Below are 13,377 nucleotides of genomic sequence, written 5' to 3'. Positions count from 1 at the left end.
AAATGCTAATATACAATCCATGTATACGTAACATCAACAAAATTAAAAACATTAATTTTTCTATCAATTTTAAAATAATTTGACAAAAAATTACAAATTTAACAAAAAATTAAATTAAGAACCATGATTTGTCATTTCATATTAGATCCCTTAATCAATTTTTTAAGATTTGATTTAGATTATTTCAAATTTAAATTATTAACTTAAAAAATATTATTTTTAGAATTGATTTAAACTTAGAGTGTATAAAGTTATAAAAATTTCTGTTTATCGGGAAGTTTAAGTATCAAAATTATTTGCATTTCTTTAATTTATTAATGATTATTATTCTTTTAGAAAAAAAATTGTTTTTTTATTTTTCACCCATATAATAAGCTTATTATGCTATGCACATAGGGAAAAATTATAAAAACATCATAGGATTAAAATTTTGAAGTGTTTATTTATGAAATAATATTTGGACACTGGTTAATAAATATTTTATAGATGTATGGTAATTTTTTAAGACTGTTTGTATGATAAAAAATATTACTAATGTAATAGATATTAATATTTTATTTATATATCTTCAAATTATTCCATACATCCTCTTAGGAGGCCAAAAATATTTACAAACGAGTTGAAAGTGTTACAAAAATATTATAAAATGTAATATAAAAAAATAAATATATAAATAAATGCACCACTAATTATGTATATGCTTAATTTAATTAATAAATTTATAAAAAAATATACAAAAGAATTATCACTTTAAGATTTTAAAAATGAAGGAAAAATTTCAACAAGAAAATGTACAAGTGTTGGGACACGTGTAATCAAAGGATGGGCGTGATGGGCGGTAGCTAGTTCCACCCTATATCTCCCGTCGTTTATTAATAAAAACTCCAGTTATCACCAATCATCACAGATTCATAACCAAGCAAGCCAACTAATTATAATTGGATTTTGTGGGTCTATTTGTAAAATTTTAACAAAACGAAGGGTGTTTCGGTAACTTCACTTTCCCATCCTTTAATTGCACCTTATAAGTACTACACTGGTACTGAAAGCTGTTACAGTTCAAAAGGCAAAAACCTTTTTTTTTTTTTTTCAAAGTAAGTACATTTTATATTTTGGCTCTTTCTGGTTTTGTTCCTTAGAGTTAAAAATAGTGTACGGATAATGAAAAATCTCGGAGTTTTCTTATCAAAGAAGTTGATTCATTTGCCAAAAAATAGTTAAATTTGAAATCATTTTATTATCTTTTTACGTTATTATACGGAGTTGATAGTTACCAGTTCATAAGGGCAACCCTTCTTAACCATACACTTCCCTCATTTTTTTTAACAATTTATTATTTTAAATTTTGATTTTGGTTGATCTTATGTGGATACAGTTGTTTCCTAAATGGAGAAATCCAGTAATTCAACAACTTTAGGTCGAACAAAATCGGATCAGCTGTTGGAGACGCTGGCGGCGGTTTTCAAATCGCCTACGTCGCAGAGTGATCTAGCGCCGGGAACGTCGGATAGCGGTGGAACTTTGTCACGGAAATCGAGCAGGCGGTTTGTAGTGGGGGCATCGCCGGCGCGGAGCAGTGGCGGCGGTAGTAGAAATGCACACATTAGGAAGGCGAGGAGCGCTCAGATGAAGTTGGACTTGGAAGAACTGAGCAGTGGGGCGGCGCTCAGCCGTGCTTCTAGCGCTAGCTTGGGCTTTTCTTTCTCTTTCACTGGCTTCACCGTTCCGCCGGATGAGATTGCCGATTCAAAACTCTTCAGCGATGACGATATACGTAAGTTCTTTTATTATCTCTACCTTTACATGCAAAATGTTAATTAACTAATTTAATTTAATTTCCTTCTTTTTATTAAACTGTAGACAATATACATGCAATAATGCTTTCATTTCATGAAGCAAATTGTATTTATATATATATATACATTAGAAGTTTTTGTTAATTTAAAATGTGTTATTTATTTTTGGCCACAAAAAGCATAAAAAATAACATTAAAAAAATAGAAGTATTACTGGCCACAAAAGTTCGATGGATAAAGAGTTATGATTGGTTTTTATTGCCTGAAAATAGTCAGGCCAAATAAAGGTCACCACTCACCACCTTTTTATGCAATTAGTCACTTCAAATTCTGGTGAGGGTTGTGAAAAGAGTTAAAAATACTAATTCCTTTAATTATTTTTTGAAATTATAACTAAATTATTAGCATAAATGTATGATGATAGCCAAACTTATAAATTGTCTCTTGAAAATACAAAGAGAAGAAATTGAACTGTCCAAATCCTACTTTGCCCTTGTGATTATTAGGATAAATTTAGATATTAATCATTAAATCACCCACCAAATCATGTTATCACTTAGATTATATTTTAGTTTTTATCAAGTTAATGTCAAATATCAATGGAGTCTTAATTGAGTCGTAAAAATATTATCTATCTATCTATGTCACCTATTAATTGAGTCTTAACTTAATTGTAAAATTATCAAAAAAATTTTATATTTACAAAGTAATAAATACTATTTTATAGGTTAATAATATCTTTTCATAAAATATTTGCATATGATGAGATTTGAGAAAAAGAATTATAATTTTTTATTATTAATTTTATTATTTTAATCAAAGTTATATTTAATTATTATATTAATTTTTTAATTTTGTTGTATATAGTTTTCATCTAAACTATGAGTCATAATATTTGTTAAAATAGATAATAACCTTTGATTGCAGCTGAAGATATTGAAGCTGGAATCTGCAGGCCAAAATTTCAAGCAGAGCCTACATTGCCAATTTATTTGAAGGTAACATTTTTTTTAACATATGCAGGGTTTACTAGTATCCCCTTCCCAACAGCATATTCAATCTGTGTTTGTGAATGGTGCATGGACAGGCTACTGTAGCAGAATTACTTTAATACTTGGATTCAGGTTTAAGTGTTGGATACGGGTATGTATCCGACACGGGTATGTTTAATTTTTCTTTGAATTTTCTATATAGAAAATCTTTAAAACGTTATATCTTCATGTTCAAATATGCATCCACAAAACATAGCTAGCACGATTAAGTTCAGTGGCATTTATATGCAAAAGAGTTAAATTCTAGTTTGACCCCTGTTTCAAGAAAAATGATTTAAAAAAATATTTTTTATATTTTCCTGTGTTTGTTTTATATAAAAAATTTGGTCAACTGAAAATAATTTACAAATCATCGAAAAATAAGTCATTTTTCTTGTAAAATAACTTATCCTTTTGAAAATCATAAGTTATTTTTTGAAAAATAGCTCTTAATTTTATTTTTATATAAAAATTAACTTAAATCAAGCTTAATATTATTATATTGATAATAAATTTTATTTTTATTTTTTAAAATATTTAAATTTATTAAAATATTAATATAAAGTATTATAATTTTCAATATTATTAAACATACATATTTAATTATTTATATTTAATCATATAATAAATTTTTAATATAATTTATCATTTTTATAAATAATTTAATATATCAGTTTTATTTTAATAATAATTTTTAAAATAATAATTTTAAATAATATTCTTCAAATATTATTATAAATATTCAATATTAATGTTTTAATAAAAATATTTATTATAATTATAAATATATTAATAATAAATATTTTGTAGTATAAAAGTTAAAATATTTCATAAGTTCATGTACTCTTCACAAATTTGGAATTTAGTCTCTGTGTTTTTATTTTCAAAAATTTAATCTTTTTACTTCTCAAATTTGAAAATTAAGTCCAATTATTAACATCATTAAATTTTTTTATCTATTTTGTTGATATCGCATTTTTAAATAAAAAAATCCTCACTTGGTAGTCATGTAACTAAAAAAAGATATTCTAATGAACCTAGATTTAACAAAATATTTTTAATATATGTAAAAACAATGTAAAATATAAATTTATAGATATAAAATAAACTTAATTAAACAATAAAAAGATAAGAAAATTTCAAATGTATATTTGTTTTATTGAAAATAACTTTTATGATTTTTTTTTAAATCTATCGAACAATAAAAAATATTTTTCACAAATTCTTTCAAACACCAAAAAAATATTAATTTTTTCAAAAAATAAATCATTTTCGTTAAAACAAATGAACCTTAAATTTAAAGATTTAGCAACTCTATTTTAATATGAAATTATCTTATCATTTTATTGCTATTATTATGAAAATTATTTGATATGTAAGATTAATTACTAGAAGACGAAATAATAACCCATAATATTATATGAATATTGCAAAGTAGAGTGAATGAAGGGGTTTATTTTGATTGATGTGAAACCTGTGCAGTTCAGAGAAGTGAGTTACAAGGTGGTCATAAAAGGAATGACGAGTAGTGAAGAGAGGGATATATTGAATGGAATATCGGGTGATGTGAGCCCTGGTGAAGTTGTAGCACTTATGGGACCTTCTGGAAGTGGGAAGACCACACTTCTTAATATACTCGGCGGCCGTTTAACTCACTCCGCCGTCGCCGGTTCCGTTACCTATAATGACCAGCCTTACTCCAAGTTTCTTAAAAGCAGGTAATCTTTCTTTGAATTTTTCAACTTCCGTCTTTATTGCAGTCTAAGTACTAATGGTAGTCCAAGTACTTACACCACTAGTTTGTCAAGCAAGTCACCCTTATATATATATATATATATTAAAGGAAAAAAAAATGATGTTGCAATAAAGTGCAAATCGCAACATCAAAATCATATCATTAATATCAAATAGAAGTCAAATTTAAAATTTTTATTAAAAATTCCAAATAAAAACTAAAACATAATATATTTATATAATTAATAAAAATCTGAAATTCTTAATTTAGGGATTTTTCTTTGCACTATTTTTATTTTTCTCTTTTATTATGACTTGAAATTGAAGATGTGGTTTTGATATGGTGTTTTATATATGTATCACGCTTTTATTAACAGTTAATTCCCACGTTAGTTTTTTCTTAATAGAAAAAATGTTGGGTTGAGTTCAAGGGATATTGGATTTACATTAAATATAAATTTTTTTACATATTAATTTATGATTTTATAATTTTTAAAAAAATTAAATAAAAGTTATTACATTTTGAGGAAGAGTCTTTTTATGTTAATTTATAATTTGATCATTTATGAAGAAGCCCTAGATGACTTGTTTGATGGTACCTAATTTATATATTAAAAACCTTAGTCAAACATGAGTATTCAAATGGAGTGTTGGTATGGTAATATAGAGATTGTAGGTTGAAAGTGCGTTTAATCACGTGATAAAGATTTAAAGTTTACAAATTGTATAAAAAACTATAGTTGAATACATTAATTTAAAAAAAATCATCCAAAAAAAAAAACGATTCGAATATGGAATAATATTAGTGGTATATGAATACGGCAGGATCGGATTCGTGACACAAGATGATGTGTTGTTTCCTCACCTTACCGTGAAAGAAACATTGACATATGCAGCTCTCCTTCGACTGCCCATGACCTTAACCAAACAACAGAAGGAAAAGCGAGCCTTAGATGTCATTTACGAGCTTGGCTTGGACAGGTACCCTACTTTCTCTCTCAACAATATTGCTTTTCAATCTCAAACTATGTCCTCTAAAGCAATGGTGATTCATACACAGATGCCAAGACACAATGATAGGCGGCTCCTTCGTCCGTGGCGTGTCGGGCGGGGAGAGGAAAAGAGTTTGTATTGGCAACGAGATCATAATCAACCCTTCTCTTCTCTTCCTCGATGAACCAACATCCGGTTTGGATTCCACAACAGCTTTAAGGACTGTTCAAACATTACAAGACATAGCTGAGGTTAGTTAAAGGGCTTACTACAAGTAATTGACAAATCGGACATGTTTTTTTGTAATTGTTTTTCCATTCATTTTGCAGGCTGGGAAGACAGTGTTAACAACAATCCACCAGCCATCAAGTAGACTCTTCCACAAATTTGATAAGTTGATTGTTTTAGGGAAAGGCAGTTTACTCTACTTCGGCAAAGCTTCCGAAGCCACCGATTATTTCTCGACTATTGGATGTTCCCCTCTCATTGCCATGAATCCAGCTGAGTTTTTGCTTGACCTTGCTAATGGCAACTTAAATGATATCTCCGTCCCACCAGAGCTCGAAGACAGAGTTCAAATGGAGAACTCCGAAACTGAAACACGAAATGGAAAGCCACCACCGGAAGTCGTTCATGAGGTACTTCAACTAAACTTCCTTTTCTACAGCCAATTTCGACACAAATCAAAAACTTAACATGCCAGCCTAATGATACTTCCATTTTGAATGTAGTATCTAGTGGAAGCCTACGAGTTGAGGTTATCGGAAAACGAGAACAAACTTATGGATCCTCTTCCTTTGGACGAAGAACCAAAGCTCAAAGTATTGTCTTCGAAGCGACAATGGGGAGCGAGCTGGTGGCAACAATACTGCATATTGTTCATCAGAGGGATCAAAGAACGAAGGTATGATTATTTCAGTTCGTTGAGGATCACACAAGTTCTTTCCACAGCCATAATCTTGGGATTACTGTGGTGGCAATCAGATAGTAAAACCAGTCGAGGCCGTCAAGATCAGGTATATATATTCATCATTTGTTTCACTATTAACATACTGATACAAGCTCTATATCTTGTTTTACCATGGAACCTTGCAGGCAGGGTTGTTGTTTTTCATCGCAGTTTTCTGGGGTTTCTTCCCTGTTTTCACAGCAATCTTCACATTCCCTCAAGAAAGAGCAATGCTGAGTAAAGAAAGAGCGGCCGATATGTATAGATTGAGTGCTTACTTTTTAGCTCGAACTACAAGTGATCTTCCACTTGATCTTATATTACCAGTGCTTTTTATTTTAGTGGTCTATTTCATGGCCGGTCTCAGACTGAGTGCCGGTCCGTTTTTCCTCAGTATGCTTACGGTTTTTCTCTGCATCGTAGCGGCTCAGGTTTGCCCCCCATTTCCAACTAAAACCATAAATGTGAAGAGATAGCGTAAAATCAACTACGAAAGATGGCTTGTTTTTTGCAGGGTCTTGGATTAGCGATTGGAGCCACTCTAATGGACTTAAAGAGAGCTACCACTTTGGCTTCGGTTACTGTCATGACCTTTATGCTGGCTGGTGGCTTTTTTGTTGAGGTAAGCCAACAAATCTTATGATTAATAAATTGGGTCAAGCTGGGGACCAGCAGTAATAAAGTACTGATGCATGAATATGCATTTGAAAATTGCAGAGAGTTCCGGTGTTCATATCCTGGATCAGGTATTTGTCATTTAACTATCATACTTATAAGCTACTTCTAAAGGTACAATACCAAGACATGGTGCCGCCATTAAAAGGGATTCAAACAGACAATGGGTCGAGGGAAGTCGGGGCTTTGGTAGCCATGATCTTTGGCTACCGTCTCTTGGCCTACTTGTCTTTGCGGAGGATGAAACTCCATTGTTGAGCTTAATGCCTCAAATCCAATTCTGATTTTGGTTCTTCTAATGTGCTAAAGTTTGAGATTTAATTGTTGTATTTTAATTTGGTAATTTGATCTCCTTCCTTACTTTTATAATGTTCTTGGTCAGTTCAAAATGCTGACCTCTAAATTTTTCTTTAAAGATACCTTTATAAATTCTTTTATTAGATTAAGTTTTTTGATTGAAACTTTTAAAAAGAAAATCTGCTTAACATTTTAATTTGACCAACCAAATTCTGCTTAATATTACAAAGGTAAGAGGACCAAAAGCTGCTCAATCAAAATATCAAATTCTAGCATAATACAGGAGCAAAACTATAATTTGACCATATAACTTTCAAGGACCAAATCATCTTTGGAATTTGTTAATTAGTGCATTGATTCTCTCTCTCTTTATAATCAAGCTTATAACAACAAAATATACACTTAAAAGGCGGTATTCAACAAGTTGGGGAACTGAAATCTTAACATCCACACCTTGGGTAATTACAGCCAAATCTTTAAGAGAGATATTACCTTAAGCCAATGTCCTTAACCAACCAAGTAATCCAAGAAGAGCAGCGTCCAATATTGGAGACTTCTTCTCAAGCCCTTAAAAGAAAAATAAATAAATAAAAGAAATATGTCAACCCAAATGACCAAAAAACCACAGCCAAAGCACTTGGCATGAAATAATATCTTAAAAGTCCTCTGATTATAAGTATCCTTTTGTCGGACTAAGCTCGATTTTTACCTAACATTAAAAATTTCACTTCCTATTCAAATTCGCAATAAATGCTAATTCCATCCTAGTCTAGGGAAAATACATCTTACCAATATCAGCAGCAACCCGGTGAGCACACATTACGCCTGAAAAAGCAACTGCTATAACGCCTTGTCCCGGAAAGCAGCTATCACCGACACAATAAAGACCACTAATACCCTGCAAATCATTATCATAGGGACACCATCAAAACTAATAACTAATTCAAAAAAAATCAAGTGCAGATCACCATAGGACTCACCGTTGTATTAAACGGCATCCCTAATAAGCCCTTGGGAATTTGACGAGGCATCGGTCCATAAGTACCCATGTCACGAGCCAAGTACCGTCTGTGTGTCTTTGGGGTCCCTACCTACAGTCATATTTGAAACATTTCATAACCCCCAGAATCAAAAGGTTAAAGACTGTATGGATTGCAGCCTATACCTCCTTAAAAACAATGGATGATTTCAGTCCCGGGAATAGTTTCTTCTCCAGCCTTCCGATGATTTCATCAGCTATTAGCTCCTTTTTCACCTCATAGTCCTTTGGTGGAAGCCCCTAGTACAGTCTAATACTAATATTTATAACAATTCAATGAGACAAAAATATTATATAGAAAAAAATCCATAACTTAAAACATAGATGGGGCAGGGATAATGGATGGGGAAGAGCTCAAAGTGGGAAAACTAATATATATGGCCTGAGCTTACTGCCCAATCTTCTAAAGGAGAAGTAGTAAATATGTGAAGAATATGACGCCTTTTTGGAGCCAATGATGAATCAAGAACGGTTGGAATGCTTAAGAAGATGCTCCCATATGGTTCCTCTAATCTCGTCCAGTCATCCTTGAAGTATAGAAGAACAAATATGCAATGAACTATTAGTTAATGGGTAAGAAAATCCGTACTCATCAGTTGTGTGTTCAAGAGAGTTGATCTGAAAGAAGCCAATTAGAAAGGAAAATACCTCGAGCACAAAATGATGACAATCAGTATCAGGAGGCAGAACGCCAGCCTTAACACCCATGTGAATCGAAAGAAATGATGGAGCCTTAACATAAACTTTCTGAAAATTTTCTTCTTCTTTTGGAAGGTTTTCTGCTTTTAACAGCTTCCCTATGAGACAATGGATTACCAACAAGTCGGTCATTCAATAATCGGGCTGAAGAAATCAGTAAACAAAACATAACTAACTCTTTCCGAATACTAACCAAATGTATCCCATCGAGTAGCATTTGATATTGTGGTTTGAGCAAAGAACTCCCTTCCATCCGAAATTTTCACCCCCACCTACAGAAGTCAATCCAAAATGCAGTTCCACAAGCAATAAATAACATCTACAACATGCAGAACCATCAATCATGCAACTTTAGGCATCAATTTACCCATAGTATTTCAAATCTAATAACAGACTTACAGCTTTCCCTTGGTCAATTATAATGTTAGTCACATTTGCCTTGTAAAGTATTTCACTACCCTGATCGATCAGGCCTTCGGCCAAAGACTTTGCTATTCCACCAACACCACCAACAGGGTAATTAATTCCACCGAAATGCCTGTCACATAGAACCTGGAACAATCTATGGATAAGAGACAAGATTATAAGACAGACAAGACAAAAGTTGCTGAAAGGTAATCATACAGCTTACCATGCCTGCATTGATCATTGGTGTCCGCAAAGCATTAACTGTACTCACTATGAAACACTGCAGAAATACTTTAATATTAGTAAAAAAACCGTTTCCCCCTCTTCATGTAGGACTATTGAGATTAACATTGTCACACCTCAGCATCAATGAAAGACAACAAATCGGGGTCCTTCACGTACTTTCGAGCAATATCTCCAGCATTTTGGGGCAAATAATAAGCTGTAGACATCGGAAGGATATCAAATCTATTGCCATGCAACTATTTGAGTTATGTATAAAATCTCATATCAAGTATTAAATATTCAGCAGTCATTACCAAGTGTCAAACATTCAAGAGGCTTCTGAAAGAACTGTCCAAAAAGGTAGATTGGTTCCTCGAGGGACTTCAATTGCAACGAGTTCAAGGCATTGAAGATCTAACCACATATGCATACAAGTACTAAAAGTGAGTAATAAACTAAAACATAACCATAGAAACTACAGTAAGTAGCAGTCACCTCAATTGAGACAAACCTTCCAACACTCGCCATAAAATTTAAGGATCCCTTCCTTCTCATGTGGAAATTTACTAATAAGTTCATTGATAAATTCACTGTATTCTCTATGTACTTGAACGGAAAGGTTATTCGGTAGATGGAAATGAACTGTAGTTGGATCAGGAATCACCTCCATCTCACGCCCGACTGCAGCCAATGCTTGAGTTATCAAATTCAGATTCCCCTGCCAATAATCGAACCACACATCAACCAAGAAAAACTCGACATTGAAGATATACTAATAGCTTGGTACACTTCAGCTCTTGGATAAAATGATAACCATGGCAATTTTTTACTGCTAAGACATATGCCAAAGAAAGGACCAAAAGACACCAAGTTTTCATAATTTTTCTATATCGCTGAGAATATTCAAAAACATACATCACATTGGCCTATTCGTTTTCAATCAATTCATCAGTCTACACAAAAGCCATCAAACAGTTCCATGATCCACTTAACATCTATTGGAACAAGGGGGAATTTGGATACTCCAAATACATGAAAAACCTAGAAAACAACTTGAACAAACACAAACCTGAATCTGAATCCAAGTAATGTAGATTAACACAGACACTGCTAAGAACTAGTTACTGATTTCTTCACCACTAAGACATACACCAAAGAAAAGGTCCAAAGACTCCAATATTTCATAATTGTTTAAAACATATCTCACATTACCCTATTCATATACAAAAGCCAGCAAACAGTTCCACAATCCAAATGCATGAAAAACTTAAAACATACACAAATGAGTAACATAGGTTAAACAAAAAGAGTGATAAGAAAGAAACAGACCTTATCACTGAATCCAAACATGACAGAAGATCCTACATCGAAAGTATATCCATCTCTCTGGTAAAACCCAGAACTCCCTCCAGGAATCACATACTTCTCCAGTACCAAAACCTTGGCTCCTTTAACAGCCAACTGTGTAGCTGCAACAAGCCCTCCTATCCCTGACCCTATAACTATTGCATCATATTTACTCCCCGTATTGACTCCTTCCTTTCCCTCTATCTCCACCGCACTGTCTACACTCAACAGGGATTTCAATCTCATAGGAATGCCTTCTCTCCTTTGAATGACGTGAAAGTTGCTGAATTCGACACCACTAATCTTGTTACCTTTCAATTGTGAGTTTTTCAATGGATTCCAGGACGAAAAACCCGACTTCCCTTTTGTAGGGAACAGAATGGTTTGATAACAACCTAAACTCATGTTTCTATAACGAAATAAAGGGTTTAAAAAGCTAAAAAAAGATGGAAGTTTACCAGCTTTCCACCATAAGAATGAGCAAAAGGTTGAAAATTGAACTCTTGAAGGTATCAAAGTACAGAGTTTTGGGATTTTGGGAAATGGGTATTGAGAATTTTGAACTCAGTGTTCCCTGATTAATGAAACTTTCAGAAATCGCGAGTCGTAACTGTCTACTTAAAGGAAATAAAGGGTTTAAAAAGCTCAAAAATGATGGAAGTTTACCACCTTTTCCACCATTAAAATGACCAAAAGGTTGAGGATTGAGCTTTTGAAGGTATGAAAGTACTAAGTTTTGGGACTCTGAGAAATGGGTATTGAGATTTTCAACAGGGTTGGTCTCTGATTAACGAAATTTTCAGAAAACTGTGAGTTGTGGTAAGTGAAGAGACGATGAATCCCAAGTCCGGTGTAGGATAGGAACAATTTTTTTATGCAACTTATTTTCATGTTACTGCACACATATGTGGCTTCCACAAAACAGAGGGCGATGCCAAATTTTGATCCTTTTTGTTAACTTGTAGGAATCAGACAAAAGCCGGTTTTAGTTGTGTAATAACTAAAGGCTTTAATAGAAAAATGTCTCTAAACTATGGGTGAGTTTGGATGGGCGGTGCGTTTACCTGCAGTTAGTGTAAAAATAGCGGTGGCGGTGAGATTAAATACTGTAGCGATACTGTAGCGTGAGACAAAAAGTAAGCTAAACGCACCGCACCGCACCCAATCGCCCATCTAAACCCACACTATACCTGGAATCCTAAGTGATATAAAAAAAATAGGAGTTGGTGATTAATTGATTGATTGGATTTAAATTTGAATATGTATGATTGTTAAAATGTGCTAATGTATGTTTTATTATAATTATGATTTGTATGATATACATATGATATAAGATATGTTAAAATAGAAAAATTGACATGATAGGTAAATTGGGCATATTATGTTATATTTATAATTGAGTCCTGAATTTTATGCTATGCAATTGAAGTCCCTAAATACTATAAAATGACTTAAAAATTTGCATGATTAAGTCTTATTTGGATAATTTCATAATTTTACTCTCGATTTTACAAAAAAGTTTTACAAAAAGTACAATTTAATCCTTAAACTTTGCTTTAAAAATTAAATGAATTTTACTTATCAATTCTAGAATTTTCTTTCAATTATTGTCCTTAATAAATTGTTTTATACTGTACATATGATTTAATTGTTGAATTACGAATGTTACTTATGTGGTATGTTAAATAAAAAAATGAATATTATGCTTGATGGTTTCCATGTATCTAAGTTATTTTATTAGAGTTTACTAAGGGTGAAATGAATTAAAATATTAATATTGAGACTTGACTATGAGTATTAATTGTTATATATAAACTAAAATGAAATGTGCTAAGAACTATAAATTAAATAAGTTTGTAACACCCCTAACCCGTATCTGTCACCGGAACAGGGTTACGGAGCATTATTAAAGTTTTTAGAATATTTACAGGTAATTCATGTCATTTATTATTCATTTCTCAAGATTATTCATAACGTCCCTTAAATGGACCCTCGAGACTCAATATGAGTATTAGAATCGAGTTGGGACTAAATTGGGCACTCAGAGAATTTTTCGTGAAATTTCAAAATTTTTCTTAAATGCAGAGCACACACGCTCGTGTGGTCAAGGGACACGCCCATGTGACCCTAAAACACGCCCGTGCTGTAGGCCATGTTTGACCCTGTGTAACTCTCTGACTTGTG

The 13,377-nt window shown here is 32.5% G+C and overlaps 2 protein-coding genes across 4 annotated transcripts; one reads left to right on the top strand and one right to left on the bottom strand.

Moving 5' to 3' along the window:
• Positions 1-991: 991 nt before the first annotated feature.
• Positions 992-7,624, top strand: LOC107940425 (ABC transporter G family member 22). 3 transcript variants are annotated; one of them, XM_041111605.1, is made up of 11 exons: positions 992-1,094; positions 1,376-1,774; positions 2,724-2,794; positions 4,310-4,545; positions 5,387-5,542; positions 5,622-5,805; positions 5,884-6,192; positions 6,286-6,570; positions 6,650-6,934; positions 7,018-7,125; positions 7,221-7,624. In XM_041111605.1, exons 2-11 carry the CDS (start codon positions 1,387-1,389, stop codon positions 7,434-7,436), a joined length of 2,238 nt encoding a protein of 745 aa, XP_040967539.1. In that variant the 5' UTR covers positions 992-1,094; positions 1,376-1,386; the 3' UTR covers positions 7,437-7,624. The 3 variants fall into 3 exon arrangements, with proteins under 3 accessions (XP_040967539.1, XP_040967542.1, XP_040967544.1); XM_041111608.1 differs by lacking the exon at positions 992-1,094 and having other exon boundaries at positions 1,143-1,774; XM_041111610.1 differs by lacking the exons at positions 992-1,094; positions 1,376-1,774 and adding an exon at positions 2,884-2,939 and having other exon boundaries at positions 2,743-2,794.
• Positions 7,625-7,757: 133 nt separating this feature from the next.
• Positions 7,758-12,140, bottom strand: LOC107940426 (prolycopene isomerase, chloroplastic). Its single transcript, XM_016873848.2, has 13 exons — positions 11,176-12,140; positions 10,358-10,564; positions 10,161-10,260; positions 9,981-10,063; positions 9,845-9,901; positions 9,613-9,765; positions 9,407-9,485; positions 9,163-9,311; positions 8,907-9,041; positions 8,641-8,754; positions 8,456-8,566; positions 8,265-8,373; positions 7,758-8,042 (listed from the first exon to the last, which is right to left on the bottom strand). The coding sequence occupies exons 1-13, from the start codon at positions 11,596-11,598 to the stop codon at positions 7,969-7,971; spliced, it is 1,794 nt and encodes a 597-aa protein (XP_016729337.1). The 5' UTR covers positions 11,599-12,140; the 3' UTR covers positions 7,758-7,968.
• Between the last annotated feature and the right edge of the window lie 1,237 nt (positions 12,141-13,377).

This window comes from Gossypium hirsutum, chromosome A01 (genome assembly GCF_007990345.1).
Source record: "Gossypium hirsutum isolate 1008001.06 chromosome A01, Gossypium_hirsutum_v2.1, whole genome shotgun sequence".
In the NCBI taxonomy this organism is placed as follows: domain Eukaryota; kingdom Viridiplantae; phylum Streptophyta; class Magnoliopsida; order Malvales; family Malvaceae; genus Gossypium; species Gossypium hirsutum.
The sequence above is the reverse complement of the archived record's forward strand: the minus strand, read 5'-3'. Positions and strand labels throughout refer to the sequence as shown.

What these genes read in the sequence shown, in the direction of transcription:
- LOC107940425 (XM_041111605.1), top strand. Translation starts at nt 1,387, where the DNA reads ATGGAGAAATCCAGTAATTCAACAACTTTAGGTCGAACAAAATCGGAT. An exon ending in GTCGAGGCCGTCAAGATCAG is followed by an intron (nt 6,571 to 6,649) that starts GTATATATATTC and finishes GGAACCTTGCAG; the next exon opens with GCAGGGTTGTTGTTTTTCAT. An exon ending in TCTGCATCGTAGCGGCTCAG is followed by an intron (nt 6,935 to 7,017) that starts GTTTGCCCCCCA and finishes TGTTTTTTGCAG; the next exon opens with GGTCTTGGATTAGCGATTGG.
- LOC107940426 (XM_016873848.2), bottom strand. Translation starts at nt 11,598, where the DNA reads ATGAGTTTAGGTTGTTATCAAACCATTCTGTTCCCTACAAAAGGGAAG. An exon ending in TTTATGGCGAGTGTTGGAAG is followed by an intron (nt 10,261 to 10,357) that starts GTTTGTCTCAAT and finishes ATATGTGGTTAG; the next exon opens with ATCTTCAATGCCTTGAACTC. An exon ending in CAATGATCAATGCAGGCATG is followed by an intron (nt 9,766 to 9,844) that starts GTAAGCTGTATG and finishes AGATTGTTCCAG; the next exon opens with GTTCTATGTGACAGGCATTT.